General features: G+C 41.3%; 1 protein-coding gene across 1 annotated transcript; it reads right to left on the minus strand.

Moving 5' to 3' along the window:
* Positions 1 to 2,942: 2,942 nt before the first annotated feature.
* LOC140068943 (leukotriene B4 receptor 1-like) lies at positions 2,943 to 5,466 on the minus strand. The gene is made up of 2 exons (XM_072114294.1): positions 5,393 to 5,466; positions 2,943 to 4,688 (listed from the first exon to the last, which is right to left on the minus strand). The coding sequence occupies exon 2, from the start codon at positions 4,526 to 4,528 to the stop codon at positions 3,509 to 3,511; it is 1,020 nt and encodes a 339-aa protein (XP_071970395.1). The 5' UTR covers positions 4,529 to 4,688; positions 5,393 to 5,466; the 3' UTR covers positions 2,943 to 3,508.
* Positions 5,467 to 22,077: the final 16,611 nt, after the last annotated feature.

Genomic DNA, 22,077 nt, shown 5'->3' on the forward strand with positions numbered 1-22,077 from the left:
CACATAAAGAGCTCCGTGACGGTTTATTTTCTGTGTAACAAATTGCACTTCATAGTGACAGTATTTAATATTCCATGCCGTGTACTGGTAGGTGGGAAAAATATTCCAAATGCACTGAAAATGCGACGTTTTCTTGTGGGCTTAGAATTTACAGCTTTCACTGTGTGCCACAAATTACATGTCTACTTTATTCTTTGGGTCGGTACGATTACAGGGGTACCAAATTTGTATAGGTTTTAAAATGTTTTCATACATTTACAAAAATTAAAACCTTGTGTACAAAAGTTTTTTTTTTATTTTGCCATCTTCTGGTGTCAAGAACTTTTTCGTATTTTGGTGTACGGAGCTGTGGGTGGTGTCATTTTTTGCGACTTTTGATAGTGTTTTCATTGCTTTCATTTTAAAGTATATTTGTAGGCAGAACTTGGTCCCCCCCAAGTATGGAGTTCTTTTTAGAATAAAGCAGCTAAGACCTCCCAGTGCATCCAATATGAGGAGGATCAGTACAAACTACTCTTATTTTGGTACCAGCACTGCTCCATCATATTTACCAAAAGACCCCGGATATCTGTTTGAGTTGTGGACATTGTGCACATTTTTTGGACCTGTGCATCTATTTTTCTCTTCTGGCGCAATGTGGAACAGTTGCTCGAAATGGTACTAGGTAGGGTAGTATCCCTGGAGCTAGGGCATCCCAGATGACCCCAGATCTCTGGGGTAGTCAATGTGCCATAGATGAGGTAGGCTGAATTGTCGTATTAGTGCTCTAAAGTCCCAGTTTTCATAACTGGGGCGAAGGAGGGTCTTCATTCACCATCAGTCTGACAGCATAGGCCAAGGAGTGTATGTTAAAGTCTCCCCCATCAGGAAGGATGCTTTAGGTAAACTTGTCAATTTGTTAAAGACATGCCTTAGGATTTGTATTTGTCCAGAGTTCGGGGGTCCCTTGTAGAGTGCCAGGGAGTATAATGTAACTTCCCTTAGGGTCTTGGACAATCTTGGAGGTCTGGAATGAGCAAGAAGCAGCTATTAAAATGGCTACTCCACAGCTTCTCTTTTCCCCTATTGCTTGATATGCCCTAGAATATTTCCCTTTGGCAAAGTCAAGGGAGCCCGTGGAATCTAAATGGGTTTCTTGCAGAAATACTATCTCTGCTCCGTGGGGTCTCATTTCTGTTAAGGCTAACCGTCTTTTGCAGGGAGAGTTAAGACTCTTCATGTTTATAGTTAGGATTTTAACTATCATATCTGTGGGGGATCCTTAACCAGCTAAGGCAGTTCTTACCACTCCGAGACATGTAGGAGCTCTAGGAGGAGACCCGTCATGTTAGCGGATTCATAGTGTACTGCTGTATTACCATGAATCCCAGATCATTACCTGCCAGGGAACACAAGGGTAAAGGGGGAGTAAGAAGGGGAGGGGAACACAAAGACGACATGGCACAAATAATACTTTTTCTATGGATCTGGTGACACTAATCGCTTTCCAGATCAGAAAGGGTGGAGCAGAGCCTGCATAGTCACCCTTGAAACAGCAAGCGCGCGCGCCCTTTAGTCTAGAGGGCATTTGCAAATTAACACCTGAGATAATTTCAAATTGGGAAAACAAACTCAGTAAATAGGCGAGAATACGAAGAAAAACAGTAACATAAGAATAGCCACCTCCTCACAAACACCTTTCAGCAGGTGCTGGTGGTTTGTGGCGCTGGATTGCCAAGTCTGTGGTGGAAACCAATGGGGCAGGCCCACCACATGGTCTTAGGCTGCCTGGGATGATGACAAAAAGCTGTCCATCATCACCGACTTTCCAGGACCAATGAATGGCTAGTCTTTTTTGGTCCAGGTAGCCAGGGCTTTTTACGCTTGTGGACCAAATGATAGGTGTAGAGAGCAAGAGCTCAGAGGAATGCAGCCATGCAGTGGTAAGCCATGCCCCCTATACCTTCAATTTTGAATAAATCTCCAACAGTGTCACCAGCAAAGTACCCCTTTAAAATCACACCTCCTCCTCCATGCGGTTGGAACCAGGCCTTCCCTTCCTTTCTTTCACTTTTTCTACGTCAAATTTGGGCTCATCAGACCAAAGTAGATTTCCACTGGTCAAACGTTGCCTGGTCTGATGAGTCTCGATTTCTGCTGCGACATTCGGATGGTAGGGTCAGAATTTGGCGTCAACAACATTAAAGCATGGATCCATCCTGCCTTGTATCAATGGTTCAGGCTGGTGGTGGTGGTGTCATGGTGTGGGGAATATTTTCTTGGCACTCTTTGGGCCCCTTGGTACCAATTGAGCATCGTTGCAACACCACAGCCTAACTGAGTATTGTTGCTGACCATGTCCATCCCTTTATGACCACAATGTACCCAACATCTGATGGCTACTTTCAGCAGGATAATGCGCCATGTCATAAAGCTGGAATCATCTCTGGTTTCTTGAACATGACAATGATTTCACTGTACTCAAATGGCTTCCACAGTCACCAAATCTCAATCCAATAGAGCATCTTTGGGATGTGGTGGAACGGGAGATTTGCATCATGGATGTGCAGCCGACAAATCTGCGGCAACTGTGTGATGCCATCATGTCTATATGGACCAAAATCTCTGAGGAATGCTTCCAGCACCTTGTTGAATCTATGCCACGAAGAATTGAGGCAGTTCTGAAGGCAAAAGGGGGTCCAACCCGTTACTAGCATGGTGTACCTAATAAAGTGGCCGGTGAGTGTAATTCCACAGGTATTAATTTTATGATCTATATCTAAAATGTTCCAATGTTCACAGCTGCAAGGAAGGTAGTTCAGTTTATTTAAAAGGCACAATGATTTATGCTTCAGCAGGCATCTTCAGTTGCTTGTGTGTCTTTAGAGCCTTTATGATTTATTTTAGACATCACATTCATTGCAGACAGTTTACAAAATTTTGTTTTATTTTTGCACATGAAAAAAAGATTTAAACAGACCCTAAGTAAAGGGAAAGATAATCAAAAACTAGAAAGCAGACATATCTGAGAATATAAGATCATTTTGCACAACACTGAGCAAAAACATAGAATCCATATAAGCATCTGTAATACAATATAATGTAATATATAGTCACATTTAGAATCCCATCTAGCTCTCAAGTGAAGATAGGTTGTGACATTTCAGATTGAGGTAAGATAAAAATCCCCAAAAGAAAATAAACAAATAAAACATTTTATATTGCAAAATTTCAACATTAATTTTCCATATTTCCATAGTAGATTTCTAAATATTTCTGTTTGTAGAGCATTGTTATTACTCTTCCAGATCTACTACATGGCACAATTCATCTGCACCCCAGGACCACATTGACTTTTGAGTCTGTCTGATATTGTCCAATGTTAACATGAAATTTTAATTAAAATATGCAAATATATGTGGTAAAGGCTCTGCAGAAGCCTCCAACTTAATTGTGAACATGCTCATTGTGATATTTTAACTGCAAGCCTACAACTCAATGAAGAGGAAGTATCACTACAGAGAGGTTATCAAGGATTAATTGTAACCACAGTACTGTTATCAATATTTGTACTGGCTGTGGTGTTTTCATTATTATCATTTGGTCTCTGGTCTGCCTCCATTCTTCCAAAGTTCTCAAAAAGCATGTTCAGCCTCATAATTCTTGTGGGACTTTTTATTCTAAATGCAAAATAGAAATAAAAAATAGGATTTAAACTGCTGTTTATAAACACCAAAGCCCCAGCGATATTACCTCCAATGTCCACTACTTCTTCTAGACTACAGGTACCCAGTAAAACAGAGATTATATTCACAATGTTAAATATGTGGTATGGTATCCAACATATGACATAACTTCCCACCACAAACAGGATTATTTTGTCTGATTTATGTTTGCCAGCAAATTTCATTTCTCTTAGTTTTCGCCACACGTAGCTGTAACAGAAGATAATGATGCAAAATGGAACCAAAAATCCAACTAAGGTCTCCAATAGAAGGAATATTAACTTCTGTGTATCACTGTTATATTCATGTAGAACACATTGGAAAGGCTTTCCACCTTGATCTGGTTTATGAAATGGAAGAGAGTGAATACCGAGTATTGCAGAAGTAACCCAAATGAAAATGGTAATTTTTTGTAAAACATGTTGTCTGGTCCATCTCTGCAGATCAAATGGTCTAAACACAGCAAAAAAACGTTCTATACTCAAAAGAGTTATGAGGAACAGGTTGACATACAAGCTGGAGTATATGATATACACCAAAATCTTACAAAACACCCATCCAAAAATCCATTTGTTTACAGCCATTGTGTACACCCAGATAGGTAGAGTTAAAAGAATGAGAAAGTCTGCAAGTGCCAGGTTTCCAATCAGCAGCACAGTTGCGGTCCTATTCTTGAGCTTTTTACATATGCTCCATATCACCGATATGTTTCCTGGAGCCCCAATGATAAAAGCCAAAGATAATAAAATACTGGAGCCAACATTCTTTATATTAACAGAGGGAGACTGCCCATTTGTCACTATAGAGAAATTGCACGTTAACATGTTTTAAGCAAATATTGGGATTTTTTTCTGAAGTCTTCTCAGTATACCCTGGTGTTGCAAAGGTGTGAAAATACAGTGAAAAAAACTTATTTATGATTTTGAATATGCTGAAAACATGAAATAGTTGATTTTCATTATTTTTTTCTGTAAGTCTGTAATTCTGAAAGACAAAACACATGTGTTTATTTAGGCAAGAATTAATGTTTTAAATAAGAATTCCAGACCTTACATAATGTGACATTATTGGCAAAAATGGCAATTTCTGAACAAAGATACTGAGACAAGTAAAGGCTTCTGTTACATTGCCAGTCACAGAGAATTCACCACCTTGTACTAGTTTTTGAGACTTATTTGTCTCAGTCTCCATAAGTAGTACAAAAACAGTGTAGTACCAGGCAGCGTGGTTATAAATCTCCCCGCCACAGTGTCCTTAATAAAAACACCCTCTGCAGTGTCCCTCATAACAGTAATTGTGAAAGTTCAGTACCACCGGTCCACCAAAGCATTTACAGCTACAGTTTCACCCATAAATATTAAAACCAATGAAACCAATGAAAGCTATCATTCCAAATTACATTGACACTTTATGCCACCAGACGTTTTTGATTGGTAAAACATAATAATATATATATATATACACACACACACATATATATATATATATATATATATATATATATATATATATATATATATATACACACCTGCTGGCTGAAGTTTGTGTTCATTTAATCAATATTCTAGAATTTTTGAAAAACTCTAACATTTACTATTTACTCAGCTGTCCCTAAATGGCCCATGTTAAATGCATCTGTAGAACCACAAGCTAATGCTAATTTAGTCTATAACATAGATGAAACATACCAGAGCAGATGAGTCACGTCTATGAGTAGAGCAGCATGTCAAGTTCTAAAAAAGCAAAAAAGGTTCATTTTGTCAATATTTATAGGGAATGAGGAAACGAAAGTATGTAATCTTATTTTCATCTGAACCACTTCCTCACCAAAGCTTTAACTTTCCCTCCCTTCCTTACAAGGCTACACTATAAGTTGTAGATGTTCTATGTAAACGCCCCTTAGTATAAAATTAAATGTGTGCATGTATTTCTAAAGGAAGTGGCAATCTAGTTCCATGAGATAACTGCTTGAAGTGCAAAACTACCATGGCCATTTGGCCATAAGATCCTCTGGGGGCATATTGATCAGTAGAAAGAGAAATTTCAGTGTGCCATTAGTTTCTGAGAGAAGTGGCTACTGGGGCTTGCTATCTTCATTTTACCTTTAGGCCTTACCAACAATGAAACATTGACAGAATGAATTTTTTTTCATCCTACCTCCAGAAAATGTAAGGGACCAAAAGGCCGAATCTACCTCAAAATTATTCCAAATGTCAACACTGGAGATAAGTAAATTCAAACCAAAAAGTTAATTAGAAGTTTGATGCTCAGTCCAGGTTTGACTCAAATAATTCCCCCCTACCATTGATGTCTGTTATTGACCCCCACCAATATCCAGCACTATTTAACAACTGCTAAGTTTGCGCCAGTTTTTCGTCATGGGTGCACTCTCTCCATTTTAATGTTTAATCCAGCCTGTGTGGTGTTTAGTAGCCTAGATAGTCTAGACTCAGTAATATCATGGTAATAGATAGTGAGTTCGATAGCTGCAGAGTGTGAATCTTTCATTACCAAGAGACATGTTGCATGTTTTCGTACGTCCAGGTGAGCTGACTATATCTTTTTCTTTTTTGTATTGTGAATTGTGCTTGGTCGTGCACACCTGCACGTGAAAACGCTATTTAACACAACATGGAGATACAAGGTGTGATCCCAACCGGACATTCACGACCTGCGGCATTGGATGTGTTCCAAGATAAAGTGGAAAAGGACTTAATAAAATGCTCCCCATCGCTGGCCAATATCTACATGGCAATATGGGAAGAACAGTTCCTTATTACTTCCGACAATCCTTTCCTCTCCCATATCAGGTGGTCGTTATATAGATGACCTCCTCCTGGTGTGGGAGGGAATGGAGTCGGAGGTCATAAATTTTTCTCATTACATTAATCAGAACAATATGTACTTACAGTTCACCCATTAATTATCGAGGCATGAGGTACATTATTTGGACATGACACTCATAGGCACCACACATGTTACCATTGAAACATACTCCAAACCTACAGCACTTGATTCAACACTCAATGCCCATTCGTGTCATTCGAAACACGTCATTAAAAACATTCCAGTAGAAGAAATTATCGCAGTCAAACATAACTGTACTGATGCTACTATTTTAGCAAACAAAATCAATAAGAAAAAGAAGGACTTATCACAAAGAGAATATCCCAATTGGATGCTTAATAGAGTGCATAATATAGTTGAAAAAATTCCTAGAGAAAAATTATTGATAGAAAAAGGGAATACCAGACATAAAAAACACAATACACCGGTTAAATCACACGTATTGTCAACAAACATCTCCCAATACTTTATATGGATAATGATTTGGCTTCCATACTTCCTGAAATTGTGTGGCTAGAAGGGCACCAACATTGGGTATGCAGTCTATATATATAAAAAAAATCCCTTATCTGCCAGTTGGCTTGACGTACAAGGGTTCTATAAATGTGGACACAAGAGGTGTACATGCTGCAAACAGCAAGCAAATATTTTTGCTCTGCCCGTACCCGACGGTCACACAAAATACGTAATTTCATCAATTGCAATGTCATATACCTGATTACGTGCGATAGGTGTAACCTTCAGTATGTAGTTTGGACCACCCGCTCTTTAAAAACTAGAATAAGCCATCATATATCAGATGCCGGCAAGGTTGATGCAATAAATGTCTCCATGGCATGACGACATTTTCAAAGCGTCCATCACGGTGACTGTTCAGGGCTATCAGTTGTAGCAATAGAGAAGGTGAAACGTCCTACCAGAGGGGGGGAGGGGGTCACAGAAGGAAACTTCTCAACAGAGAAACCTTATGGATCTTTACGTTACAAACCCGAGTTCCAGAGGGTTTCAACAAAAGGTAGGATGGGATTTATCAATATTAACTTTTTTTTGCTTGTCACATTGCTAACTCCAATAACATGTATATAATACTTGCTTTGTTCACTTTAAACTGATTAATCAATGTTTTTATTATCTTCTCTGTGTTGCTTGTCAATCAGATCAATATGCTCACGTGATCCATGACATCATCGACAGGTAAATCATGTGATTATAGGAAGTGTGAATATTAACTTCCCCTGAGCTTTTATGTATCAGCCATGATTAAGGAGATGTTTCTCTGAAATGCGTAGGTGACTATTGGTCCCCTCACTACCCTAAAGTGTTTTTCTGTGTCTGCAGGCTGTCTGCCTCAACTATGTTCCCTTGTAAGATGTTGTCACAATAAAGGTAAACAGTTTTTATTCTTACGTGGACATCGTTTGGAGCTGGATTTGTTTGCTATCGTATACTCTATGCAGTATTAGACAGTTTGAGATTAATAATGCTTTTACTGCTGAGACAGTTTGAGACAAGAAATGCAAATATTACTCTATAACACCATCTGAATATAGAAATTCAGTTACTACGCTATTGCAAGCTCTGCATATATAGATTTTCAGTTACTGCGCCACATTATCTGAATATAGAAATACAATTACTGCAGTATTAGATGGTTTGAGATCATAAATGCAGGTATTGGATGGTATATACACCATCTGAATATGAAAATGCAGTTGCAGTTTACTTTTTTTACCATCTGAAAATAGAAATACAGTTACTGCTTTATTAGATGGTTTGAGATTAGAAATACTGGCATTGTGCTATTACACCATCTGAATATAGAAATACAGTTTACAGATTAAAAATGCAGTCACAGCTTTATTAGACCATTTGAGAATAGAAATGCAGTTACGGGGCTATTACTCCATATAAATATGGAAAAGCTGTTATTGTGCTATTACACCGTCTGAGTATAGAAAATGTGCACACGACATGCGCTTTAAGCCTTGGCGGCTGAGCATAACGTACCAGCCTGAATGGTAGTATTTCAAAACCCGTCAATTTTTAAATGTTCCCTATCAAGACCAGAGCTTGTGGTTGACATGGGTCAAACTTCCACTTTTTCGCCAATTATTTAGGTGCTTTGTGACCACCATCGCTTCATCAGAAGTCCCATTGCCTTGGATCCATGTTCTGTCTAGGACCTCATCATCACCCCTCAGATATTCTTCCACCAAGCTCTCACAGCTTCTTGTCAGTCTTCACATTGTACAAAGCTCCGGCAGTTTGCACATGGGTTTCATAATCATCTTAGATATCCTTATTTTACAACACAAGTTGTTAGGAATCTGAAAACTCTGTCTGCAACTGGTAGTAATTTGTATGGCCCACTGAACCACAGCAAGGAGAGTCATCAAAGAGCATTAGTAATTGCTTCATGACTCGTGGCTGAAATGGCCTTGCTGTTTTGAAGGTGAGTGAGGTGAAGGTCAAAGACTAATTTGACAATTTACAAAAAGAGAGAGGATGGCACTCACTCACAGATCCACCTTAAACGTCTTGTGTTTACTTTGCAACAGAGTAGCCGGCCCTAAGGTACAAAAATGTATAGAAATATATATAAAAAGAACTGGCACTAGTAAGCAGACGTTAACACATTAAATTATTCCTGTGTGTTCGTGCATAAAATACATAAAAAAGGGAAGTTGTATAATTGATCCATCACATAATATCCATATTGGACGTAATTGGTGTTATAAATATCTGTCCAGTATACTTATTTTGATATACCATAAAACAATGAAACCGATGGATCCGTATGGTTTATACTCTGATGTTAATGTATACAATTGTAGTTTGTTACACTGTATTGAAAACTTTTAAGTATGCATGATACATACACAAAAAAGTGCTCTTAAAACACCTGTTAGTCATATAGTGGTAAAATGCAGTATTCCGGACCCCCGTGGTTGTGTATCTGGTACCTTATGGATTACAACCACTGCAATACATATGTATAGTCATCTACTTACTCTCTGGCATGTTATCTGCTCAGCGTGTTGTATTCAGTTCAGTGTCTACCGGCAATCTGCAGTGGGTCCACGCTGTCTGGCTGCACATGCGTGTAGCAATGCCAGGGCATACCACAGGTCTCAGATGAGCAACAAATAACTTACTAGTGCCAGTTCTTTTATATACAGTATAATGTGACATTTTGTTTACTTTTCAAAATTCATTAGTTAACATTCAAATACAAATATTGTTCAACATTTATTGAAACTAGTGCACAGTTTGCCTTTGGAGTGTGCAGAATGCTGATGTCAGCATCGGATGACGTCACAGCTTGTGCACCAGTGTCACATGGACCTGCCGCTGCTGGACCAAAGAAGAGAAGACCTGAGGGGGGCGTCGGAAAGGTGAGTATTGACTTTATTTTCTTTGGCATATGTATAAGCCGAGCATGTACCACAGTGCGGTGAAGCTACTTGTATATAAAGATTACTAAAGCGTTTAAACGCTTTACATCTGTTAAAAACATAATGAAAATAAGCGGCGGCACCAGCTCACCCTGAGCTGGTACACAGCATTTGCAGCTTATAACCACCATCGGAAGTGGTAGGTTTCCTTTAATAAATGTGAGCCACTATCTACATGAAAATTATGTAAAATATTTGTCATTTTATTATATAATATCACTTGTTTCAAAAGATAGCAGAATAATATATTTTGTAAAACTACAGTGATACTGGAGGTATTTTGTAAGAATCATTTGTGATGTTTATCTTCATTTTACTATATTTAAAAATAAAATCCTGCAACTTTTTACACTTGATACTAAACCTTTATATAGTTTGAAACTTCCTTTCTGTGAAATATTTGTTATTCTGTTCTATTTTCAGAAGTCCTCTTATTATATTTAACTTTTTAATGACACATGCCTTATATGTACAGCCCAGTAGTTAATCTTTTATGAAGAGACATAATCAGATTTAGTCCACCGACTAGTCCCATATATATGGGTGAACATCAGAATTCATATTATCTAAGTGTAACAGAGCTGGTGTTATAAACCACTCCTGTATGAAGAGTGCTCAGGGGCAACTTAGAAGACCCCAAGATATCATTGGTCGAGTGCAGAAAATAGAACAATATAATAACAGAATAACAGGAACTAAAACATATTTATAAATATGTTTTAAGGCGCTCTGGATGTTCAGAGCCAGTCAAATATAAAAGGGATAGCCCCTTTAACATATCCAGGGGATTCTGAGATTCTTTTCTCGTCACACATTGTACTTCAAAGTAATAGAAAAATTTTGATGATATCTTTTGTGTTTAGTTATGAAAAAAATGGGAATTTGGCAAAAATTCTTAAAAATTATTCATTTTTAAAATTGTAAATTTTCTGCTTTTCACCCAAGTAGTCTTATAACTAGCATTTCCCAAAGGTCTGCTTTATATCAACCAAAAAGAAGCAATGGGAACACCACAAACTCCTTCCACTCACTGCCGTTAAAGGTGCTCTGGGTGTTCAGACTCAGTTATTCTCACACAGTTAAAAGAAACAATGGAAAAAACACAAATCCTTCATTTCACTGTGGGTAAGGTTCTCTGGGGGTTAATCTTATAGCCATAACTGAAGCAATAAATGAACCACAAAACCTTCCTCTCACTGAGGTTAAATGTGCAGGCATTGCAGAATAAGTCAATTTCAATTTGGCCGCCCGCACCCCCCCCCTCACGCCCCACTGGCATGAAGGTGGCAGAGAGGGCAAAATAGTCACAAGTGCTAGCAATAAGCAACACTGGCATGGTGCAGAGGTCCTGATAAATATGTTGGGGCACATTTACTTGCCCGTCCCGTTGACGCCGCCAATCCGGAATGTCCAACAAGGATTCGGAGCTGCCGCGATTCACTAAGATCGTGCGTCCAATTTCCTGCATGTGTCGCTTCCCCCACTGAGGTCCACCGGAGTTCACCTTCTTGCATGTGAGTGCTGATCTTGCGACACAATTTGGTTTTAAAATTCCGCAGTTTGTCCGAATCAGTTGGGTTGTCGATGCATCGATGCGCCAGAATCCGATCGCGTGGGCCAAAAACCCGGGGCAATTCAGGGCAAATCGGGAAAAAACCTGCAAAACCCGATGGAAATGCATCCGATGGACCCTTAGTAAATGTGCCCCATTATTTCACAAGACAATTTTAGGAGAAAATGGGCATCAAACTTTGTGGAACTTGTTATCATTTAATCCATTGTGAATGTGTAATTGGATCAAAATGAATGTATTGTTCAAAATAAACTACAATTTCTAAATTGCAATTCCATTTTGATTTAACCCCTATAAAAAACCTAAAGGGTTAACAAACTGTTTCTCATACGTTGAGGGGTGTAGTTTTCATAATGTAATTTATGGAATTTCACTACTATTTAGGCCTTGCAGTCATTTGAAAGCTGAGCAGATGCCTCTAGATATAGATTTTGGTGATAAAAAAATTGCACCCAAATTCTAAGCCTCATAACGTTCTAGGAAAAATTGATGAATGCCTAAAAAAACATGGCAACGTGCAGACATTTCGGAAACATAAGTTATGAATTAATTTGGCCAGTATTACTATCTGCCTGAAAAGTAAAGAATTTCAAACTTTAAAATTAGAGAATAGTTTTTTTCATAACTAAACACAAAACATATCAACAAAATTTGTAAACTAATTTGAAGCAGAGTGTGCCGCACTTTCGTCGAATTTTCTGACATTTTCGGGATTTGTCAAGCTGTAGCAGTATTTAACTGGGGATTGTGTCACACGTGATTAGATTGTGCCATGCCTGAGATGGCTTTCATGCAATAGAAATGGGGGGGGGGGAGGCCATCGGATTGATTCGGACTGAGTGCGGGTTTAACTTTCAAATTGTTTTGCAAGATCAAGCACTTACATGCACCAGGAAGAACAAGGTAAACTTCGGAACTGGGCGGGGAAGCGACACATGTAGGATATCGGGCGCATGATCTTAGTGTATTGCGGCACGGTGCATTCTGGTCGGACAATGCACTTTCCAGGAACTTGTCAATATATCTTATATTGACACAGGGCAGTTTTGAAAAATGAAGGGGTTATTGATTTTATTAGTAGAATTAAAATTTAGAACAATGCATTTCAAGACTACTACTCTCTTCATCAGGTTCAACAATGTGCGCATGGTTCCAGTAGAAATAGCTTCTGTGGGCCAAATGAGTGATGCCCCTGACCAGGCCCAGCTTTAGCAACCGGCTTACCCGGGCAAGTGTCAGGGCCCAAGGTTGATAGCAGGCGCGTACAGTGAGAGCATGCCCAAGAAAGAAGGCGGCTGCTGGCGCTGCTCCGGGGGAGAGAGAAAAAGGTGAGCAAATGGGGTTTTTTTGCCAGAGGGGAAGGGGGGACACTGGGGCTTATGAGGGCAGTGTGGCTATCAGGGAGGGGACTGGATGAACTTATATGATTCCGTCTTTAGCTGGTGTATCTAAGCCTATATGATACTGTCTACTGTGCTGGTATATCTTAGCCTATATGTTGCTGCCTACTTAGCTGGTATATCTAAGCCTATATGATTGCATATACTCATCTGGTGTATTCAAGCCTATATGATGCTGTTTACTGAGCTGGTGCATCTGAGCCTATCTTTTGCTGCTTACTCAGCTGGTGTATCCAATCCTATATGAGGTGGGGGAGGCTGGATGAGGACACTGTGGGTACTGGGGGGGATGAGGACACTGTGGCTACCGGGGAGAGGAAGGTTAGGACACTGTGGCTACTGCGGAAGAGACAGTGTGGCTACTGGAGGAGGACAGTGTGGCTACTGGAGTAGGGAGGACAGTGTGGCTACTGGGGGGGAGGGGCAGTGTGAACCGGGACATGAGTTTATCGAATAGGGGCCCAATGAGGCTCTGTCGCCAGGGGCCTACTTAAACCTGGAGCTGGCTCTGCCCCTGAGGTCTTTCCATGATTACACATTCTCGCACCAGTGCAGGAACCATATCAACTTAGGAGCATAGGTGTGTAGCAAACAGGGGGCTGTGATTGACACTTCTGGCATGCATGCCAAAGTTTTGCCATCACTGTCATAGCTTGGATACACCTCCTTTCTGCACAGAAGACAGGGCTGGATTAAGAGTGGTGCGTGCCCTGGGAACAAACAGGTGGGGCTTTCACAATTTTTTTCAATTAAATCTTGCTAGTGGTATATACAGCCCCACAGTAATTAATATGTACAGCTCCCCAGTAACACACACACACATATATATATTGTGACAGGACCAGGGGAAAAGTGTTGAATGGTGTGTATGTTTCCCCTAGGTTTCTGTCCTACACTATCTAGGGAGCCAAAACCTGGTCTGGAAGACCTGGGTGCTGCAGTTTGGAGTGTAGGGCTTGGTCCCTACCCTGCTCAGCCACTCCAGGTGTTTGAGGTGATTAGGGCTAATCACCAGCAGCTCTGAGATGTTGCTTTAAAAAGTCAGAAGATACACAAGAGGAGGCGCTCTCTCTGCTCCTGGGAAAACCTTATGTGAGTTGCCAATTGCTGTATGCTGTGGTTGGGAAGCTGTACAGTAGGTACAGTTTCTTGGTAGTGAGGAAACTACTGTATTGTATAGTTAGTGGCCAGACGGCCTAGGATTTTATTTCTGTATTGTTTTTGTCTTGCCATTTTTCCGGCTTGAAGTTAATAAAACTGGTTGAGGCCAGTTGCACCCAACTTGTCTGGAGTGGACTGTGACTGCGTTGTGCCAAAAAGTGCTCGTCTATCCCAGGAGACGGCGATCCCAGAGCTAATCCCGTTACAAATGGTGGAGGCTGCGCTGGCACAAAATCCAGCAAGTTGAATGTCGTGGGTTAAGTCTGCTGCTATTGCAAAATCCAACTCTGCAGACATGGAGGACATTATTAAACAGCTGATGCAGACTAACATTCAGCTGCAACAAGCCAATGCACAGCAGCAAGTGACAAATGCACAGCAGTATGAGGCCTTCAGAGAACAGCAGGTGATAAACAGAGATCTGATGGAACAGATTAAAGTGCTGTCTGAAAGACCTCAAGTTCAGGCCCAAAGTGTCTCTGCTAGGAAAAGAGTGCAAGCCTCTCTGCAAAAAGTGACCCCTGAGGATGATGTGGAAGCGTTCCTCACCATATTTGAAAGAGCGGCATTGCAGGAGAATCTTCCAGCCGACCAGTGGGCGGATGTCGTGGCTCCATTCCTCAGTGGTGAGTCCCAGAAAGCCTACTTTGATTTAAGTGAGCAGGATGCCAGACAGTTCCCTAAACTGAAAGCTGAAATTCTTGCTCGTCTTGGAGTTACACAGGCTGTCAGAGCACAGCGGGTACATACCTGGACATTTCAGTTGGATAAACCAGTAAGGACCTGTTTCATCTGGCTAAAAAGTGGCTGCAGCCTGAGGTCGCTTCAGCATTACAAGCCGTGGAAAAAGTGGTCCTGGACAGGTTTATTAGAGCCTTACCAGTTCGGATTCAACGCTGTGTGGGACAAACAGAGCTCAAAGATGTGGATCAGCTAGTGGCGCTGGTGGAACGATATGTAAATACAGAGGACTATCTACGTGACGTCTCTTCTTTCCAGGCAACCCCAAGGAACCAAAAGACCTCTGAACTTGGTAAGATTGTTCCTAATGTTAAGGGGGTAAAACAGGCCAAGAAAGTAGTAACTGGGACTGACTTTGTAGCTAGGCCATCAAGCCCAGCTAGTCCTAAGTGGACAATAAGTGGAAAGAACATTGTTAGTTGGCGGTGTCAAGGACTGGGTCATGTGGCTGCCAACTGTCCCCTTGTGGATGAGCCTATGGAGTGTGATAGTGGGCGGAGAAAATCCTTGTTTGCTAGACCCGCCTACACTGCCTCATTTTCTCCAAATGTAGAGCGACAAACTTGCCACATGGTTCTTGAAGGACATTCTGTTGATGCTTTGCTGGACTCGGGTAGTTTGGTGACTCTTATCAATGCCAGCTTGGTGAACACTAACAAACTGCAAAACAAGCAGATGGGTGTCATCTGTATACATGGGGATACCAGAGAGTACCCCACTGCTATGGTGTCAGTTGAAACTCCATGTGGGACAGTGAGCCATGAAGTAGGAGTTGTAAAGTCTTTAATGCATAATGTTATTGTGGGATGTGATTTTCCATTGTTTTGGCAGCTGTGGGAAATGCTTAAGAGGGATGTTCCTAATGAAAATATGTCTTTTGTAGGCCCCATCCCACTAAGTGATCCTGACCCTGTGCAAGCTGTAGGGGTAACGCTGGGTGAAACGGAGGGTTTTCCCTCGGACGTATTTGCTGGAGATATAGAGGAAAACGCTGAAGAAATTGGTCTCCCTGATTTGCCAGTCTCCAGCGATAATTTTGGGACTGCCCAACTCAGGGATCCTACATTAACTCATGCACGAGAGGGTATAAAAGTAATAAATGGGGCACCCCAAGAACCTGGGGTGGATAAAATATTTCCTCATGGAAATGCAATGGAAAATAATTTGCTTTACAGGGTGGATGAGGTGGGTGGACATATTGTTGAACAACTTGTGGTTCCAAAATCACATCGTAGAAAGGTAATGGATCTAGCCCACTCACATGTGCTAGGTGGTCATTTAGCATATGAGAAGACAAAAGACCGTATCTTGCAAAGGTTTTATTGGCCAGGGATGCATAAAGAGGTAAAAGAGTATTGTGACTCTTGCCCAAGGTGTCAGTTACACAACCCTGTACCAAAATTTTAGGAGTCCCTTGGTGCCCCTGCCAATCATTGAAACTCCCTTTGAGAGAATTGCAATGGACCTGGTAGGTCCTCTGGTTAAGTCCGCTAGAGGTCACCAGCATATTCTTGTAGTTGTTGATTACGCTACACGCTATCCAGAATTAATCCCTCTAAGGAAGACTTCAGCAAAAATGATTGCAAAAGAATTGTTTCATATGTTTACACGTACAGGGATACCTAAAGAAATACTTACAGATCAGGGGACACCGTTTATGTCCAAAGTCACCAAGGAGTTGTGTAAACTGTTGAAGATAACTCACTTGCGTACATCAGTTTACCATCCCCAAACCGATGGTTTAGTAGAGAGGTTCAATAAGACCTTAAAGGGAATGCTTAAAAAGGTTGTCGCACAGGATGGTAAGGATTGGGATTGTCTTCTCCCTTATCTCATGTTTGCTGTGAGGGAGGTACCACAAGCCTCTACAGGCTTCTCCCCATTTGAGTTAGTGTATGGGAGACAGCCCCGAGGTCTTTTGGATATTGCCAAAGAGACTTGGGAACATGAGGCCACCCCCTACAAAAGTGTAATTGAGCACATAGCCCAGATGCAAGACAGAATGGAGAAAATAATGCCCCTGGTTAAAGAACACTTACAGAAAGCCCAAGAGAACCAATCCCGGGTATATAACAGGTCTGCCAGAGTTAGGACTTTTAATCCCGGTGATAGGGTCTTGGTTCTCGTTCCTACAGTGGAAAGCAAATTTCTAGCTAAGTGGCAAGGGCCCTATGAAATTGTAGAAAAAGTGGGAGAGGTAAATTATCGTGTGCACCAGCCAGGAAAACGTAAGCCCTACCAGATTTATCATGTAAATATAATTAAGCCCTGGAAAGAACGGGAGGTATTGGTAGCGGTTAACACTACTGGTAAAAAGGAGGGTGTTCCACGGGTACCAGAGGTTAAAATTCCTGACACATTATCATGTGCTCAAATCCAAGAAGTAAAGGAGTTTGTAGAAAGCAATAGGGATGTGTTTTCTGACTTGCCAGGAAAAACAAATGTTATTAAACATGACATCATAACCGAGCCAGGGGTCAGAGTGAACCAAAAGCCCTACAGGGTACCTGAGGCCAGACGTAAGGCGATTGCAGATGAAGTGCAAATGATGCTCAAACTGGGAGTTATAGAGGAATCGCACAGTGACTGGTCTAGTCCTATAGTCCTTATCCCAAAACCTGATGGTACCCTGCGTTTCTGCAATGATTTTAGGAAATTGAATGCAGTATCAAAGTTTGATGCATATCCCATGCCTCGAGTAGACGAGTTAATTGATCGGTTGGGTAACGCCAGGTATTTCACTACTTTAGACCTTACAAAAGGTTACTGGCAGGTACCATTGACAGAGCAGGCCAAAGAGAAAACGGCCTTTAGCACTCCTGATGGCCATTTCCAGTATGTGGTTCTTCCATTTGGGTTGCATGGGGCTCCAGCCACATTCCAGAGGCTAATGGACAGAATTTTACGTCCACACAGAAAATATGCAGCTGCCTATCTAGATGATGTCATCATACATAGTGTAGATTGGGAGAGTCATCTACCAAGGGTTCAAGCAGTACTGAATTCTATCAGGGAAGCAGGTTTGACAGCGAATCCAAAGAAATGTGCCCTTGGACAGGAAGAGGCTAGATACCTGGGGTACACTATAGGGCGAGGTGTTATCAAGCCCCAAATAAACAAGATTGAGGCCATACAAAACTGGCCCAGGCCTGTAAATAAAAAACAAGTAAGGGCGTTTCTGGGTTTAACTGGCTACTACAGGAGGTTTATTGAAAATTTTGCAAGTATTGCTGCCCCTTTAACCAACCTTACGAAAGGCAAAGACTCGGTCATGGTCAAATGGAGCACTGAGGCTGAGCGGGCTTTCCAGAGCCTAAAACAAGCTCTTTGTGCCCAGCCAGTCTTAATAACACCAGACTTCACCAAAGAATTTGTTGTACAAACAGACGCTTCTGATATTGGTGTAGGTGCTGTGTTGTCACAAGTTAGGGGAGACGAAGAACATCCCGTGGTCTACTTGAGTAGGAAATTGAATGACCATGAAAGGAAGTATGCCATTGTAGAGAAAGAATGTTTGGCAATTAAGTGGGCATTGGAAGCGCTCAGGTACTACTTGATAGGCAGGACATTTAAACTTGTCACTGACCATGCCCCACTCAAGTGGATGTGTCAAAACCGTGAGAAGAACAGGCGAGTAACACGGTGGTTTATGTCTCTACAGAACTTTAGTTTTGTAGTGGAACACAGACCTGGACGGCAGATGGGTAATGCAGATGCCCTCTCAAGGGTCTACTGCTCATTGGCACAGAGTGTTCCGGCCCCGAGGTCGAAACAGAGGGGGAGGATATGTGACAGGACCAGGGGAAAAGTGTTGAATGGTGTGTATGTTTCCCCTAGGTTTTTGTCCTACACTATCTAGGGAGCCAAAACCTGGTCTGGAAGACCTGGGTGCTGCAGTTTGGAGTGTAGGGCTTGGTCCCTACCCTGCTCAGCCACTCCAGGTGTTTGAGGTGATTAGAGCTAATCACCAGCAGCTCTGAGATGTTGCTTTAAAAAGTCAGAAGATACACAAGAGGAGGCGCTCTCTCTGCTCCTGGGAAAACCTTATGTGAGTTGCCAATTGCTGTATGCTGTGGTTGGGAAGCTGTACAGTAGGTACAGTTTCTTGGTAGTGAGGAAACTACTGTATTGTATAGTTAGTGGCCAGACGGCCTAGGATTTTATTTCTGTATTGTTTTTGTTTTGCCATTTTTCCGGCTTAAAGTTAATAAAACTGGTTGAGGCCAGTTGCACCCAACTTGTCTGGAGTGGACTGTGACTGCGTTGTGCCAAAAAGTTCTCGTCTATCCCAGGAGACGGCGATCCCAGAGCTAATCCCGTTACAATATATATATATATATATATATATATATATATATATATATATATACACACAGCGCCACCCACAGTAACACAGAGACATATACACAGCCTCCCCAACAATACATAGATATATACAAAGCCACCCCCAAGAATACATAGATATATACAAAGCCACCCCCAAGAATACATAGATATATACACAGCCACCCCAACAATACATAGAAATATACATAGATCCCCCCCCCCCCCCCCAGGAATACGTAGATATATACACAGCCACCTCCAGGAACACATAGAAATATACACAGCTAACCAGGAATACATAGATATATACATAAAGCCCAGGAATACATAGGTATATACACAGCCCCCACCCCCCAGGAATATATAGATATATACACAGCCATCTCCAGGAATACATAGAATACATAGATATATACACAGCCACCTCCACCAAGAAATACATAGATATGTATTCCCTTCCCCTAAAATATTGATATATACACAGCCACCTCCAGGAATACATAGAAATATACATAGCTCCCCTTGAGGAACACATAGATATATACACAGCCCCCGAGGAATACATAGATATCGTCACGGGTGGTCCCGCGGCCCAAGTCTAGGGTCGCGGGCTCACCCGTACCCCTCTCGAGGCTCCTGGTGGTCTCACCTATCCTCGTTCCTGGTCCAGTGATCGCGTGCACGCGTCCCCGCCTCCTAGGGCACACATGCTAGCTCCTGAAGATTTAAAGGGCCAGCACACCATTGATAGGTGCAGGCCATTCTTAGAGTCCTTGATAACCCGGCCCTCCCTGCACACCCCGTTGGATCTTTGTGCCTCATAGCCATTGAGAAAGCTTCTTTCCAATGCCCTGTGGTTATTCTGTGATTTCCTGTTGTGACCCCAGTTCCGTTATTGACTTCGATCCTGTGCTGCCTGTCCTGACCTACCATTTCCTCCCTGACTCTTATCCTGTACTGCCTCGACCTCCTGCCTGTCCCCGACCATAGTTTTGCCTCTCACCTGTGGATTGACCTGGTGGTACCCCGCAGCAGCAAGTCCAACCCGCTTTGCAACGGGCTCTGGTGAAAACCTGGTACCACATGTTGGCTTACGTCATCGTCCGCAGTGGTCCAGTGGGTCCACTACCCCTGGTTCCTGACAGATATATACACAGCCACCTCCAGGATTACATATATATATACACATACACAGAGACCCCCCAGGAATATATAGATATATACACAGCCACCTTCAGGAATACATAGATATATACACAGCCTCTCCTCTAGAAATACATAGATATATATGCCCCGGGAGCCCTCCCTATAATCCGACCCTGACAGGACATGTCTATAAAACTATCCATAGATGTAAGTGAGTCTGGTCAAGACCATTGCTGGCTACAGCAATGAGGCCTATATCAATACATGCTGTTACCAGAACTCAGGAAAAATGGCAGCTCTCATAATCAAGAACAGAAAATAAAAACAAATTAGAAAAATGTGGTTTGACATTTAAATTTGGTTCAAATTTCAAAATAAAAAATGGTTACAAATTCCCTTTCAGATGGAGATCAGAAAAAAGATATTGATTATGACAGAAAACAAGTATTTCTATATAATTTCCATTATTACATTTAAATTAAACACATGAAAATGAATGTAAATGAATGAAAATGTAAAGCCAATATTTTCACTCACCGTTGTCATAGGTTTTTTGATGAGTTTCCCAACTACAGCTTTACAGCGTTATTGAGAAAGACCTGCTTCCTTGCATGTTTTTTAGTTTCTTATTGACTAACTATTCTAGCTATCCCATGACAGTGAGTAGATAGAGTAGTTAGTTTCACATTTACTACTTTGGAATATACAGCATGTCACAAGCTGAATGTGACAATTTCAATGTGAATTTCTAAAAATATCACCACAGCTTCAAAAATTAGCATTTTTAATATAGTTAATAATATTTTTAATATGCTGATGAGAGAATTAAGATATTAAAAGATGAATATGCAGCATATTCAATGAGAATATCTAACACATGTTAGATTTTTTCCCAACTAGCCAAGGAATTTGGTTCTCATGGCAGAGATCCAACAGTTTGTTGATATAGGAAGATGGTAGAATAGGGCTCCACATTAGTGCTCAAGAGGACACAAAACTATAATTAAAAATGAAAAGTATACAGTATTCAGGATATACAGCTGACATCAGTGTTGTATAAGCATGATAAAGTTTATGTTTAATTGTGCCCCATACAAAACTGTAAAACATTTATGGTTATTTGTGCAGATCTACTTATGATAAGGTTATGAAAGGATAACACAATCCACAACATTTCTGGCCCCTAGTGATCATGCATACTGGCATATTGATTGGCTTGTAATAATAACAATAATCTTTATTTATATAGCGCCATCATATTCTGTAGCACTTTACAAAACATACAGGACATATACAAATAAAATAAGACATTACAGAGTGAAAACAGTTATATGGAATTGGATTGAGGCCCCTGCTCACAAGAGCTTACAGTCTAAGGCAGTGGTTCTCAACCTTTCTAATGCTGTGACCCCGCAATATAGTTCCTCATGCTGTGGTGACCCCAAACCATGCAACTCGCAGTAAAAACACTGTAAAATTGCGGCTCCGATGGCTTTAGGCGACCCCCGGTTTTGGTCGTTCGACCCCCGCTGGGGTCCCGACCCACAGGTTGAGAACTGCTGGTCTAAGGCTACATTCACACACATGTATGGGGGATGTATATATACGGCAGACGTATATACGGCCGATATACGTCCCCCATACACTTCTATGGGCTCATGGCTCTGTATGGAAGCGGTACGGTGCAGCACACGTGCAGCACCGTACCGCTCCGTAGCCCGGGA

Source organism: Engystomops pustulosus, chromosome 7 (assembly GCF_040894005.1).
Source record: "Engystomops pustulosus chromosome 7, aEngPut4.maternal, whole genome shotgun sequence".
Classification (NCBI taxonomy): domain Eukaryota; kingdom Metazoa; phylum Chordata; class Amphibia; order Anura; family Leptodactylidae; genus Engystomops; species Engystomops pustulosus.